Below are 15,073 nucleotides of genomic sequence, written 5' to 3'. Positions count from 1 at the left end.
CTACAGCATGTTCAGATGCAGGGGAGCACCTGCCGACTACAGCATGTTCAGATGCAGGGGAGCACCTGCCGACTACAGCATGTTCAGATGCAGGGTAACATCTGCCCACTGCAGCATGTTTGAGACATGGCCAGGCCGACACTGCTTTACTGGGCATCTTGAAGTTGGTCCCCTTTTGCTCTCAAGGTTACATGGGGATGGAAGGGTCATATTCTATCATGGGAGACCGGTGTGGATGCTGTGTCAAAAATGATGTCTGAGGTGGCATAGAATGAGGGCAGGTCTATGTCTGATTTTGATCTGAAACTCAATGTAGAACAGGCTGGCTTCAAACTCACTGCCTGCCTCGGTCTCCTAAGATTGAAGGCACGTGCCTCCACGCCAAGCCTGTTCACTTCTGCGACAGCACATGGTGCCTCGATATTTGAAACAGGCAATAGATGGTACCTAATTGAAGCCATGTGGGAATAAAGGATTACTGACCTACAGGTTAGCAACAGATTTTCACTTGCTTCTGGGGTGACCAGTGTGGACGCAGCCTGGGGAACTGGGAGCTTTATTGAATTCATTGTAAACCCTGAACATCTTGTACTGTGATTGCTGTCAGTGTTGGTGACCTGAGCCCAGCTTATCAGCTCCAAGCAGAAAGTCCATGGTGGCCCCACCGCAACCCCCATTGCCTTAGAATAGTGAAGACAAAATATCTTAGAAACATGAATCAAGCCCAGATGTGGTGGTGCATACCTTTGATCCCAGCACTTCAGAAGCAGAGGCAGGAGGATCTCTCTGAGTTTCAGGCCAACCAGCAGTACTGAGATATTGAGAAATTGTCTCAATAAAACAAAACAAAACAAAACCCACATGATGAGTGTTTGGGCCTGGCCAGGCCTGGCGGCACCCACTTGTGACCTCAGTGCTTGAGACATGGGGACATAGAACAGGATCTTAGGCCTTTGTCACATTAGTGCGTCTGAGGCTAACGGGGCTACATAAGACTCCGTCTTACAAAATGAAATGAGTCAAACAGAGAGGAAATCCTTGGGATGTGAGTGGCTTAGAGGGAGAAGCCTTTCTCCTGCGCTCATCATAGTGTGTTTACCTTCCTATGCCACAGCATATTCAGGAGGTCCTACTATGTGTCACACTTCCTCCCCGCGCTGCTTGCTCCGAGAGTGGTGAGTGCATCTCAGCTTCTGTGGTGTCTGGGCAGACCTTTCTCTGCCCCCACTCACAGGACTGCTCTCCTCACAGCTCCCAGAGGTTCCTGACCCCCGGGTGGCCTTTATAGAGACCCTGAAGAGGTAAGCAAGGACTTCCACAGAGGCTGCTCTGTGTCCAGTGGGTTGTTAGTAGGGTGTTTCATTGTGTGGTTGGGTAGATGGTTTTGGGTTTTTCAAGACGGGGTTTCTCTGTGTAGCCCTGGCTATCCTGGATTTGATTTGTAGATCAGGCTGGCCTCCAACTCCATCTTCCTCTACCTCCCAAGTGCTAGGATTAAAGGCATACGCCTACACACCAGGCTTTTCCAATGGGTTTTAATGGGACAAAGAATTTCAGTAGAGAAAATTTATCACACATTTGTTTTATTCTTAAGATAATTGGCTCCAAATTAATTGGTCATGATCTTTTAGAAAAACAGACTGGTTCTAACTATAGCTCCTTCCCATTATTCTTCACTGAGGTTTTAGGATAATTGATCTGGGAACTAGAGCCAATGTATCGATCAGCCATGGCAAGAGGTGGATTTAGAAGACAGGATACGAACCCTGGAAGGCCTCCCATTCAGAGGCGCAGGAATGAGCTCTGATTGTGTGCAGAGCATGCAGCCTCGTCTGGCTCGCCACACGATGGCCTCCAGCAGCCAACTGCTTCATGTCTGAAAGGTCTCCCTTCCTGAGGGATGCGGGAAGCTACTCTAGTTTTCATTAGACTTAGGATGTAACGGGACCCACAAGAAGATAAAAAGGGTACAGAGCCGGGATAGTAAAAATTATTTTTCATATTTCATAGTAAGATTATTTCTTAGGCTAGTGAGGTGGCTCAGTGGGGTGGCTCAGTGGATGGAGGCTTTACTGTCAGTCACTCCAGACAACCTGAGTCCAACCCCTGGGACCAAAATGGTGGAAGGAGATGCCATTCCTGAGATCCTAGTTTATTTATATATTTCTCATCATATTTATTTATTCACTTATTTGAAATAGAGTATCAGTAAGCGATACCCCTATCTCTGCCTCCTGAGTGCTGGGATTAAAGCATGTGCCCCCACTCTGGCCTTTATTATATAGAATATTTAACATATTTGCAGTCCTTCCTCCCACAGTGTTTCCTGAGCCTTAGCGTATGTAAGAGCCACAGATAGGTAAAGAGCTGCGAAGCGCCATCCTTTCTACTCTGGACAGCCATTGCGGTCATTACCTTCCAAGTATGGTTGGTTGTCTGCAGCAGCCCACGTAAGACAGGCCCTGTGTATAGCCAGTCACAGTGCGAGGCAGTCACATTCCTTTCTGCTGAACTACTGGTTATTGATAGAGCCTGCTGAGCCCACAAGGCTCCAAGAGAATGTTCCCAATCCATTTCACCCCCCGTTAAATTCAGCGGGTCACAAAGCTATAGAAATAGACATGAACAGGAGGAGATCTGTAGACCAGGTAATGGGGAGGTGGGGCGTGGGGGGTGGAGTAGTCAGATTATTACATCATGGCCACGTGTGAATTTGTCAGACAAGTTTAAATCATGAAAAGGAACTCAAATACACAGAAAAGTAAAGCTAGACTTAAGCATCTAACTGCTTAGCATCCACGATGTTTTACTTCAGTTGGCCGTGTCGTACACGTGAAACAAAACATAAATGGCCTCTGTTGGAAGGATATCGTGCAAATGTATAAAGTTCTGTTTTTAAAAAAACAAATGCCACAAGCCATCTGTCTTAGTTAGGGTTTTACTGCTGTGCAGAGACACCATGACCAAGGCAAGTCTGAGAAAGACAAACATTTAGTGTGGGCTGGCTTACAGTTTTAGAGGTTCAGTCCATTATCATCATGGTGGGAAGCATGGCAGCATCTAGGCAGACAAGATGCTGGAGGAGCCGAGAGTTCTGCATCTTGATCCAAAGGCAGCCAGAAAGGGACTGACTCATTTGCACTGGGTGGAACTGGAGCATAGCACGTCAGAGTCCACCCCCACAGTGACACACTTCCTCTGACAAGGCCACACCTCCTAACAGTGCCACTTCCCATGGGCCAGGCACATTCAAACCACCACACCATCCATATGTTGCTGACTTTTGAAACAGTCTCGTGTAGCCCACACTTGAGCTTATTATGTAGCGAAGGTTAGCCTGGAACTGCGGATTCTCCTGCTGCATCTCCCAAGCGCAGAGTACAGGTATCCACACTACACCTGGTTGTATTTGTTTTGAGACAGGTCTTACTGTGTAGCTCAGGCTAACCTCCCTACATCTGTCTCTTCTTAAGTGCTAAGATTACAGGCATGGACCACCATGTCTGATCTCAACTCCATTTAGTGCCTGTGTCTCTAGTCCTCTCAGGTACCTTGGGTGCTTTTAGTATCTTAAAATATGAATTGGTTAACTTCTTTCTGTTTGCTGAGTCAAAGATTCTGCTCTACTGAAGGGTTAGCAGAATGTGGTGTGAAAACATTAGTCGGCTGACTTTCGCAGACTCATAGACATTGGCTGTGGACCCAGTTTTGTAAATGATTGTTAGTTTGGTCCGAGGCTGGCTTGCTTTGCTCTTCTCTTCTCTTCTCTTCTCTTCTCTTCTCTTCTCTTCTCTTCTCTTCTCTTCTCTTCTCTTCTCTTCTCTTCTTTTCTTTTCTCTTCTTTGTTTTCTCTTTTCTTTTCTTTTTTTTTTTTTTAGGTTTCTTTTATTTCAAGCTGGGCCCCGTGGTACATCCAGTACTTGAAAGGTAGAAGCAGGAATTAGAGGCAGGCTCATGTCTGTGAGTTTGAGGATAGCTTGGTCTTCATAATAAGTTCCAGGTCTGCTAGGGCTACATAGTGAGATTTTCTTATCAAAACAAACAACCAAAAAAAAAAGTTTTATTTTATCTAGGTTTTTTTTTTTTTTCTTCTTCTTCTTCTTGTACTGGGAATAGAACCCAAGGCCCTGTGTGCACCAGGCAAGTGCTCTACCACTGAGCTACACTCCTGCTCCTCTGCAAGTGTCCCTCGCTGACATTGTTTGTCATAGTGACGTAGAAGTGTTGATAGGAACCAGGGCTGTCTGGGTTTGCAGTGACATTGGCCACAGCCACCTGGCAGGGTGGACCTACTTAGGTGTCTCACTGAGTAACACGTGGCTTTGGGTGCCACTGGAAATAACACACAGAGAGAGGTCAGCACAGATAGTCTCGTGGAACTGAGGCTGCCTCAGTCCTACCTTCTGAGACTGGCAAAATTCAAACAGGAGGCTGTGCTCCAGAGAAAAAGACAGTCCCAAACAGACAGTCCAGAACCATCATGAGAGAGACAGTCTAGAGATGGTCACACAGGCTGCTGCATGTCACCTGAAGATTTTAATGATTTTTAACTAATAAATGGCTAGGGATGTAGCCCTGTGGTAGACCGTTTGCCTAGTGGGTTCATTCCCAGCACCAAAAAAAAGGAATAAAACACAAAATGATACAGTGTGCACTGTTGGGGTGGCTCTGGAACCGAAACACTGTCATAGCTGATGGTGACATTGCTTTCTTTTTATCTAGAGCAGATAAGATTCCCTCCTCGTTATACGATGCCTACCGCAAAGCCTGTGCCTCTGCTGAGAACCAGCCTGAAGGTAAGGCTCTAGGTCACCTTCAGTTCCTGTACTTTCCATTCCTGTGACATGCTGGTCACCTGCATCCGTCCTCAGTGGACTGATTTTTCTCACCCAGGTTCGGCAGACTTGAGATTTTGCCTGCCCATGGTACCTGGGGACCAAACAATGAGCTCATGGGCTTATTGTCTTGGAGGGCTTGACAGTTAGCCACGCCCCTACCTTCTAGGAAGCATGGTGTACAACCTGCTCTGTATTTGGCGTCTCCATGAACAGTTCAGGGCCACAGCATACTGCAGTCAAGCACGGTTATTCTCTAACTGGACAGTTTGCTTTGTAGTATGTTAGAGGGTTTTTTTAATTTTATATATGTGCATATGTTATTGCCTATTGTATGTCTGTGCATCATGTGTATGGCCGGTGTCTGCAGAGGCCAGGAGAGGGGGTTGGATCTCCAGTACAGACAGACAGTGATGATCCACCACGTGGAATCAAACCCAGCAGCCTGGGTTGGGGATATTTGTACCTATGAGAACAGTGATAGAGCTGGTTGGCCCTGGGAAGCCGTGACCCGTGAGCAGACGTCCCGGCCGAGTGGGGCTGGCATGTCCCACCATTCCTCAGTGCCGTGTGGCTCTGTCAGCAGTGAGGGGGCATCTAGAGAAGGAGCCGGTGTTCAGGATTGGTCTTTGCAGCTTAAACTATTTATTAATGTACTTACGTTAAACAGGGTCTTCTGTATCCTTGGCTGGCCTTGAACTTCTGAACCTTCTGCCTCCACCTGTCAAGCGCTGGGATTACAGACCTGTGCCCATCCCCAGTTTCATGTGTAGGACTGGCATGGAGCCTAGGGCTTTGTGCACGCTGAGCAAGCATTCCACGTGTGTGTCACAGTTATATATGTCACTTTTTTGTAATTTTTAAAATTATTTTTTGTATATGGGTGTTTTGCTGCAATATGTGTGTGGTGCCCTCAGAGGCCAGCAGAGGGCATCAGAGACTGGAGCTACAGATGGTTGCTAGCCGCAGCTTGTTTGTTGGGACTCAGACTCAGGTTCTCTGGAAGCGCAAGCAGCAAGTACCACTCTTAATCCCTGAGCCATTTCTCCAGGCTCCTCCTCCTTTTTTTGTGTGTTGCTAGGAGTTAAACCCAGTGCCTTGAGCGCTATAGGCACATGCTCCATTTTGAATGACATCTCCTGTTTCAGTGCTTTTATTTTTGATATTATATGTGATTTCCATATCATCAAAGAGAAGGCCTCCCAGAGACAGTGCCCGCTCTCCACACAATGCAGTGCACATCTGACATACACAGCTGTGGTTCTCAGTAATGGTGCACATCTGTGGTGCTCAGCTGTGGTGCTCGGCCACACTTACCCAAGCATATGAGCTTTTTGTATTTATAATAATGTCACTGAGTGTGATTCCCATTTGACCTCATCTTTAAAATGTCCCTCCCTGGTTCAGATGCCACCTCGGCTCAAAGGACAGAGGCCGACTGTGCCAAAGAGCCCCTGGGACTGCTCACAGCAGCACTGGAAGAGCTCAGAGCTTTAATGACAGACCCGACCCAGTACAGTGGTAAGACGCGGGATGAGGCAGTGTGTGGTAATGCTTGTGCTTGGGTGCCTGCGTGCCGCCATAGTGACAGAGGCTGGCTGGCACATTCCTGGAGATGGGTGTTTGGCAGGTGCACCTGCCCAAAGACCAGACTAAGTGGGGGTTCAGAGTGATGGCGACGATGTGGCCACCCTTCCATTCAGAGCAGGCTCCAAGTTGGGTGTGACAGCTTGGCCAGTGCTCCTTAGCGTCTTGTGAGGCCACACTGGCGCTTGGTCACATTGTTCTTTCCATGCCTTACATAACTGCATGTGTGTGTGCAGTTATTTCTGCTCAGGTGGCCGTGGTTTCTGAAAAACTAAATGCTGTTCTGGGACACAGGAACGATGGTGGCAGCCTCCAGAGAGCAAAGATTCAGCTCAGTGCCCTTCCTTCCACACTGCAGAGACAGGACCAGGCGGTATGTCCATGAGGCCTCAGGACCCAGTGGTGGCCTTTCTTAGATTGGGTAAAAGGTGTGCCACGGTGAGATGTTGAGCACTCAGGCAATGGCCATGCCACTGTTGGTCAGCCTCATCTGTCTGCTTGTGGCTAAAGTGTTCATTCCACTTTGTAAGTGAGGCTTTGTGTCTCCATATCCCAAATGTGGGATTACAGATGCACTGGGCTGGGCTGACAGGTGCACTGGGCTTACAGCTGTGCTGGGGTGACAGGTGCGCTGGGCTTACAGGTGTGCTGGGGTGACAGGTGCGCTGGGGTTACAGCTGTGTTCCACCACCTCGTTGTTGCATTTTAAAGAAGCCCTTGTGACAAAAACTGTTTGTAGCACTAGAACCCATAATGTTTACTCTTCTGTCCTTTACAGTTAGTGTTTTCCTGTCTTCCCACAAAGCACCTTCAAGTTTCTAGCTTGTGTAGTAACATGGTACACTGATCCAGTCCTCTGATTTGGTACCAACTTGCAATGTAACTTCCTTTCTAAATGCAAGCCTGACAGCCTGAATTTGATCTCCATTTCCCATAAGGTGGAAGCAGACAACTGGCTGGACCACACACACACACACACACACACATCCACAACACAAAATATATAAAAATCACATGCAGCCTTTGCTATGGTCCTTGCTGTATAGACCTGCTTCCTGTCGCTCTCAGATGTGAGGCCATGGCCTCTCAGTGATGTGTCTCCTCCCAGGTTGTGGATCTCCTGCTGACAGCCTTCTGTCAGAACCTAATGGCAGCCTCTAGCTTTGTGCCCCCAGAGAGGTAAGGGATATTTTTTGCATCTGTCCTGGGGTACTGGGATCACAGGCCAAGCAGGGTGAGCTCTGTTCCCAAGGTGGATGACGAGGCTGAGCTTGTCGGTTAGGGATGCCATTGAAGACTGATGTTCCGTGTGATATAAAGACCACTGTTTGGAAAAGCCCTGGCCCTTTCACAGGCCTAGACTGGTATGGAAACAATGTACAGAGCTCTAACCAGCCAGTGACTTGTCCTCTGCCTGCAGGCAGAGCCCCTGGGCTGTCCTTTTCGTGAGGACCCTTTGTGGACACGTGCTTCTCCCTGCAGTACTCACTCGACTCTGCCAGCTGCTCCGCCATCAGGTAGGCAGGTGCCTGCGTGCTGCAGGTCACTTCCCGAGGCTGCATGGAGCCTAGACTGATGCCAGCTGCTGCTCTTCAGTGGTTTTGAGCCACCTAGCTAGGGAGCAGACTGATAACGTTGTCCTTGTTCCAGGGCCAGAGCTTGAGCACCTCTCATATCCTGGGCTTGGCTGCTCTTACTGTCCATCTGGGCGAGTGCAGGTCCATGCTTCCAGAGGTGGATCCAGATGTTCTTGCTCCTTCTGCTGGCAGCCTCTGTGTCCCTGACTTCTTAAACACCCTCCTGACCTGCCGCACGAGGGACTCTCTGCTCTTCTGCATGAAGTAAGCCATTCCTGAGTCTCCCAGCAGTTGTCTTCCCCTCTTAAAAAGTGACAAGTAAATTATGAGAGGCCTCAGGCTGGGGAAATGGCTCAGTGGTTCAGAACACTGGCTGTTCTTCCAGAGGACCCAGGTTCTATTCCAGCCCCACGTGGCAGCTCACATCTATTTCCAACTCCAGTTAAAGAAAGCCTGACTCCATCCAACTAGGGAAGAATAGTTAGGTCGCCTCTTCTGCTGACACAAGGGTTCCTCAAGATCCATCAAGAGGAAAGAGCAGAATATGAAATTCTCTAATGCTGCTGCTTAGGAAGGGAAGTGTAAGAGGAGGCAACAAAGCTGGGCGCTGGTGGCGCACTTTTAATCCCAGCACTCAGGAGGCAGAGGCAGGAGGATCTCTGAGTCTGAGGCAGCCTGATCTACAGTGTGAGTTCCAGGATAGCCAGGGCTACACAGAGAAGCTATGTCTGTAAAACAAAACAGAAACTAAACGGAGACAGTGGATGAGCGTGCACTGTGTTTCCGGCCTGCTCTAATGTTGAGTCATCTGTAGCTCACAGATGTTGTGCTGTGCCGTGGTCACTGGGGCTTACATCTCATGCAGTGCTGTCTCTTGTTGCTTGTGACATTTATGGGCTCCTTGGGATGGGTGTTAGGCTGCCCAGACGTGGATGGTGATGCCGGCTCGGCACCGTCCCTGCCTCAGTTTCCCTTTCCTTCTCGCTGCTTCCATCCTTGGAGTCCCCGAGTCCTAGCTTTGGTCTGTGTCATCGTCTCTGCCTGTACACAGCGGTGCGGCTGGTCGTGTCTGCTAGCCACCGAGCTGTACTGCAGCCGAGGCTGTCTAGCCACCGAGCTGTACTGCAGCCGAGGCTGTCCCTGTCCTGTGGCAGACGCTCTTTTCACCTAAGACATGGGACATGATTTCTCTGTAGCTCTTCAGATTCTTCCACAGAAAAAGAAAACCCCACAAGTGATGCTCACCTGAGCAGGAGGCCCCTGCACCTCCTTCCTGGCTGTGCCTTTCACTGAATGACAGAGAGCCAGGCAGGGTATGTGTCGTTCCTCCTGAGTCTCAGTATGGCTCTTCACACACACCCAGCCAGTGCCTTTGCTCACACGGGCTGTGTGTCTGTCCTGTCTCTGCCTTCAGTGTGTATGTGAGTTCTTTTTTAAAATTCTTTTTTTTTTCAAGATTTATTTATTTATTTATTTTATGTATGTGAGTACACTGTAGCTGTCTTCAGACACATCAGAAGAGGGCATCGGATCCCATTACAGATGGTTGTGAGCCACCATGTGGTTGCTGGGAATTGAACTCAGGACCTCTGGAAGAGCAGTCAGTGCTCTTAACCCCTGAGCCACCTCTCCAGCCCAGATGTGAGTTCTTAGAGGTAGCGTCTTCCCCTCGGGAGGCACTGAGCCTGGAAGCAAGGTGCTCTAACTGTCCTTCAGATTATGTGATCTCAGGCCATGTCGTCCAGTGACCTCAGTTTACTTCTCCCTCGCTGCAGCTTCTGCACAGCAGCGGTTTCTTACTGTTTGTGCAAGTTCTCTGCCCTGCGCAACTGTTTGTCTCCGGGTCTGATCAAAAAGGTACGTGTTTCACATTCCTGCTTTCAACCTGACGGTGTCTGGCCTCTGCGGCTTTCTTGTGTTTTCCTCAGCACACGTATGCATGACGTGTCTGGCTGACTCTGGGATAACCTGTCTGTCTGTCTGTCTGTCTGTCTGCTTGGGGAGGATTTCATGCTGCATACTGCTGCTGCATCTCCTTATGAATTCAAACTGGGGCTGAGATAACAGCTGGTCAGGAGATGCTATTCCTTTGAGTAGATCCTGATATTTATAGCACAAGTAAGTTAAAAGGTAAGAATTCATTAAAAAGAAAAAAAGAGGAGTCTTGCCCTTACACCACAGTTATCCCTGTTTGCTTGTGGAGGCTTGTCTGTCTGTCTGTCTGTCTGTTAGTTCGTTTGGCTGGTTGGGTTTTGTTTTTCAACACTAGGATCGCTCACATGTCCTAAGCAAGTGCCCACCACCAGGCTACTAGCCCAGCCTCCTTTTCCTGAGCTTTGCTGAGCGCCTCTTAGGTATGAAGCCTGGATCATGACTGTAAGCTCTGCATCCGAGATAACAGAGAGAACATCTGAGATGTAGAAATGAGGGGAATTGTGAAAATTGGGGGTTTTTTGTTCATTCATTGTTGTAAGATTGAGTTTTAATTATGTGTGAAGGCAAGTACAGACGCCAGCAGAGGCCAGAACAGGTCAGCTTGAGTGACAGGCAGTTGTGAGCCACCCAACACGGGTGCTAGAAACTATACTCTGGTTTTTATCTAGAAACTATACTCTGGTTTTTATAACAGAGGAGCAATAGCTGAGAGTGGTGTTACACACCTTTAATCTCAGCACTCAGGAGGCAGAGTCAGGCAGATCTCTGAGTTCAAAGCCAGCCTGGTCTACAGAGCAAATTCTAGGACAGCCAGGGCTGCACAGACAAACCCTGTCTCAAAGGAAAAAAAAAAAAAAAGGAAAGGAAAGGAAAGGGAGCAAGAAAGGAAGAAAAACAGACAAATACAGCAGCAAGAAACCGCAACCATTCAGCCATCTCTCCAGCTCCAGAGTTTCAGGCCGTGCCTGATGGAATAGAGAAATTTGATCTCAATGAATGAATGAATGAATGACCCAAAAAGGAGGAGTGACTAGCAAGATGGATCCATGGGTAAAGATGCTAGCTGCCAAGTCTGGGGAACTGGGTACAATCCCGGAAACCCGTATGTTGGAAGGCAACAACCAGCTCCTATGAGCTGACCTCTGACCTCCACACATGCTTTTTCTCACACACACACACAATAAATAAGTGGGATTAGAAAGATGATCAGTACTTGTGAGCGCTTGTTTCATTGGAAGGATTAGAGGTTGGATCCTAGCACTTACGCAAAATTCAACACAACCTCCTGGTCTCTGTAAGCTCGCGCACACACGCACGCACGCGTGCACACACACACACACACGCACACATGCACACACATTAAAAGTGAGAATCTTAAAGAACAGGGCTGATGGTGTAGCTCAGTTAGTCAGGTGCTTGCCTAATCAAAAGCCCTGAATTTGATCCCCAGCACCAGATAAACCACAATGCGCAGTTTATACCAAGAGTGTGGCAGACCTTGTAACCTCAACACTCGGGAGCTGATGATGATCAAAAGGTCTTGATTAAAAAAAAACTCGGTCATTCTTCACCATGTAGCAGGGTTGAGGCTAGCTTAGGCTTCCTGTGATCCTGTCTCCAAATAATAAAATAATAAAAAGACTCAGCACAAGCTTTTGAAGAGTCTCTGTACTCATAAGCCCTGCCCAGATAGATGAAGTCATTCCTGAAGCATCCTAGGAATTTGGGCCACATCCATGCTTTGAGAGACCTGGTTCTAGGGCCTAGGTGCAGACTGAAGACCCAGCATGGTCTTGTGCAAAGGGGTGGGCACTTGAATAGTCAAGTTTGTGTTAAATAGGGGCCGAGAGTCCTCTCTGTCTCCCTGATAAGCAAGAAATGCTCTCAACGTGTCACTGAGGAGACACTTCTGGTGTCATTGCTGCTTGGCTAGCTCGGTGTGTGTGTGTGTGTGTGTGTGTGTGTGAGAGAGAGAGAGAGAGACAGTACAGGTGTAGGGCAGCCTGCATGCACTGAAGGGGCTCAGCAAGGCCAGGGCTTAGGGAGACCCCAGGGAGACCTGCTCTGCTTCCCTGCTCCTCCTGTGCCCCTGCTCATGATGTGCTGTGTCTGTCAGGGCTATAATGGGTTCACAAGAAGGTGGCAGGTAAGATGTCCTGGTGGGCATGGTCCCTGGGTGTGCCCCTGTGAATGTTTCATGCTGACTGTGAACTTCTCCCTGTCTGTTTCAGTTTCAGTTCGTTGTGTTAAGATTGTTCCCAGAGGCCAGAGCACCTTGTACTCCAGAGCATGCAGCTTGCGTCCCCTGGAGACCTCTGTACCTTCCTTCTGCAGACTGGCAGAGTGCTGCACTCTCTCTGTGGAGATGGGACAGCTTCCAAGAGCTCTTGAAGGACAAGGAATTTTATGTAGGTTTCCCTGTCTTCCACTATTTCACATGGCCTAACTCTGCCTCTCTGTGTGTGTGTATCTGTGTGTCTGTGTGTGTGCGTGTCTGTCTGTCTGTCTGTTTCTGTGTTTGTGTTCCTGTTTACCTTGGCCTTTGTCCAAGTGGAAATGCATGGAGGGTTGGTCTATAATGTGTTGTTGTTGTTGTTGTTATGGAAAATAAGATTTTGAGATCTGGTGAGTGAGATTGCTTTAAGAATTTTCATAAGAAGAAACAAAATGTAAGATGCCATGAACAGTTGAAGCAGAGTATTACATCAAGGTCATGGTTGGTTTTTGTTTGGTTGTTTGGTTGGTTGGTCGTTTCGGACAGGATCTCACTAGCCCAGGCTGGCCTATGTAGACCACGTTGGCCTCAAACTCACACAGATCCCCTGCCTCTTCCTCCAGTGCTGGGATTAAACACTGCACCGCAATGCCCAGTTTATACCAAGATTTGTTCCCCCAACTCCTGGCCTATAAAATAATTTCTTTTCTTATCAGATAACAATGTAGCCAGGTACAAGCTAATTGATTAAAAGTGAAGAGCCGCCGGGCATGGTGGCTCACACCTTTAACCCCAGCACTCGGGAGGCAGAGGCAGGCAGATTTCTGAGTTCGAGGCCAGCCTGGTCTACAGAGTGAATTCCAAGACAGCCAGGGCTACACAGAGAAACCCTATCTCGAAAAACCAAAAAAAAAAAAAAAAAAAGTGAAGAGCATGCTGGGTAAGTGACTGGTGCAGCCAAGTGTGGCAGCGCATGCCTGTGAGCCCAGCACGTGGGGAACTGAAACAGGAGTGCCACGAACTTGAGGCCAGCCTTAGGTACTGAGTGAGGACTGTCTCAAACAAAATGTGCTGGTTTCACAGTTTTAATGTCATACTCAGAGCTTTCCTTAATGCAACAATGCACCAGTTCCCAGTTCATTACAACACGGAGCACAGAGGTTTGCAGAGGGTTTTGTTGGTGGGGTTGGGTTTTTTGTTAGTGGTGTGGTGGTGCTGGTAGTGGTTTTGGGGTTTTTGGTTTTGTTTTTTTGGCTTTTCAAGACAGGGTTTCTCTGTGTCTCTGGCTGTCCTGGAACCTGCTCGCTCTATAGACCAGGCTGGCCTCAAACTCACAGAGATCTGCCTGCCTCTGCTCCCCAGTGCTGGGATTAATGGTGTGCGCCACCACGCCCAGCTCAGACCTTTGTTTTTAAGGTAAACTGGCAAATGCTTATAAACAGTGTGGTTTGTGTTTCATCCCTGCCCTGAACGATTCTGTGACTCAGTTAACTTACAGAGATTGGGTACAGCTGGAACTGGAAATTCAACCTGAAGCTGATGTTCTCTCAGACACGGAAAGGTAAGAGGTCAAGGGAGCTGACCACTGAAGCATCACCACAGCCTGTCCATACAGCCGTCCTGAGTGACGGACGTTCCAGTTAACTGAGGAACTCGTGAGCACAGACCCATGTGCCAACATGCCCCAGATGCTGGGGTTACAGCGTAACAAAGCCATGCTACATATATAAATATATATATATATACATATACATATATATATACATATACACACACACACACGCACACATATATATATATATATATATATATATAGAGAGAGAGAGAGAGAGAGAGAGAGAGAGTACCCTCATACAGATAAAGACAAATGAGGTCTATGCAGGGACCCTAAACCCACCAGAGCCTATATTAAGAGAATGTGTATATGTATGTGTATGCACATACACACACACATTTTTTTTTTTCCGTGCACTTTGGTAAAACCACAGTAGACACAATGAGTGGTCTGAGGTTACAAAATAGGCCCTGTCTAAGAACAAGTGACCACTTGGGCTGTCTGATTGAGGTAATGGGGGTATATGGGTGGACAGGCTCCTAGGAGTTACTTGAGGTGGGCACTAGAAACTGAGTGCATCGTGACGGGATGCTGTTGTTAAAGGCCTCATAACTTCACTTTAAAAAAATTATTTATTTTTATTTGATATGTATGGGTGGGGTGTGTGTGTGTGTGTGTGTGTGTGCGCGCGCACACGCACCTGACCTGCAGAGGTCAGAAGAAGGTGGTAGATATTTTGGAACTAAAGTTGTAGACAGATGCAGCTGTCATGTCAGTGCTGGGATGTGAACCTAGGTCCTTTGCCAAAGCAGCCAGAGCTCTTAAAAGCTGAGCCGCCTCACGGGGCTCACCAGGCTCAAGTTTTAAGCCCTTGGGTCACTGTTATCTTGAGGTCGTATTTAGACTGGAAGCGCAGGCTTTTTCCGTGCTAGGGAAGCTCTCCACAGGTGGGTGCCATTCCCAGCCATCCTCCCTGCTTTAGTCACACTCCTAATGCTTGAGATATCAGCCCACATGGACAAAGTGATGCCCCTCCGTGAACCTCGCCCGGTCTTTGTGGTGTGAGCTACCTCACTTGTGTTTGGCTGTTTCTACTTAGAACAGTCACCAGTAATCTACAGTGGGGATTCCTCAGCCGGTCCTCTTCAGGCTTTCTGGGGTTCAGACCACCGGGTTAACTCAGCCTGCGCTGCGCAGCTGCTGCTCCTTTTCCTGGGTTCATAGATGCAGTCAGCAGCCACCCTGCGGGATTAGCACTCTGCCTAGGCCTTGGTCACAGAATCGCCCCTGAAAGAGGGCTTGGCCACAGCTCTGTCCCCTGCCTTGCAGACAGTGGAGCCTCACTCACCCGTGAGCTCTCAGGCTGCTG

The 15,073-nt window shown here is 48.3% G+C and overlaps 1 protein-coding gene across 1 annotated transcript in view; it reads left to right on the top strand.

Annotated features, from left to right (window-relative positions):
• The window catches only part of Fanca (FA complementation group A), a 52,566-nt gene that overhangs the window by 24,429 nt on the left and 13,064 nt on the right, over positions 1 to 15,073 (top strand). Inside the window, exons 19-29 of the mRNA XM_021170569.2 lie at positions 1,115 to 1,175; positions 1,252 to 1,301; positions 4,723 to 4,796; positions 6,243 to 6,356; positions 6,659 to 6,795; positions 7,531 to 7,601; positions 7,843 to 7,939; positions 8,073 to 8,263; positions 9,775 to 9,856; positions 12,166 to 12,342; positions 13,637 to 13,710. Coding sequence (XP_021026228.1) covers positions 1,115 to 1,175; positions 1,252 to 1,301; positions 4,723 to 4,796; positions 6,243 to 6,356; positions 6,659 to 6,795; positions 7,531 to 7,601; positions 7,843 to 7,939; positions 8,073 to 8,263; positions 9,775 to 9,856; positions 12,166 to 12,342; positions 13,637 to 13,710 — 1,128 coding nt within the window. The remainder of the gene's footprint in view (positions 1 to 1,114; positions 1,176 to 1,251; positions 1,302 to 4,722; positions 4,797 to 6,242; positions 6,357 to 6,658; positions 6,796 to 7,530; positions 7,602 to 7,842; positions 7,940 to 8,072; positions 8,264 to 9,774; positions 9,857 to 12,165; positions 12,343 to 13,636; positions 13,711 to 15,073) is intronic.

The sequence above is a fragment of the Mus caroli genome, chromosome 8 (genome assembly GCF_900094665.2).
Source record: "Mus caroli chromosome 8, CAROLI_EIJ_v1.1, whole genome shotgun sequence".
Lineage (NCBI taxonomy): Eukaryota > Metazoa > Chordata > Mammalia > Rodentia > Muridae > Mus > Mus caroli.
Note: the sequence above shows the minus strand (reverse complement) of the source record. Positions and strands in the feature narration are given on the sequence as shown.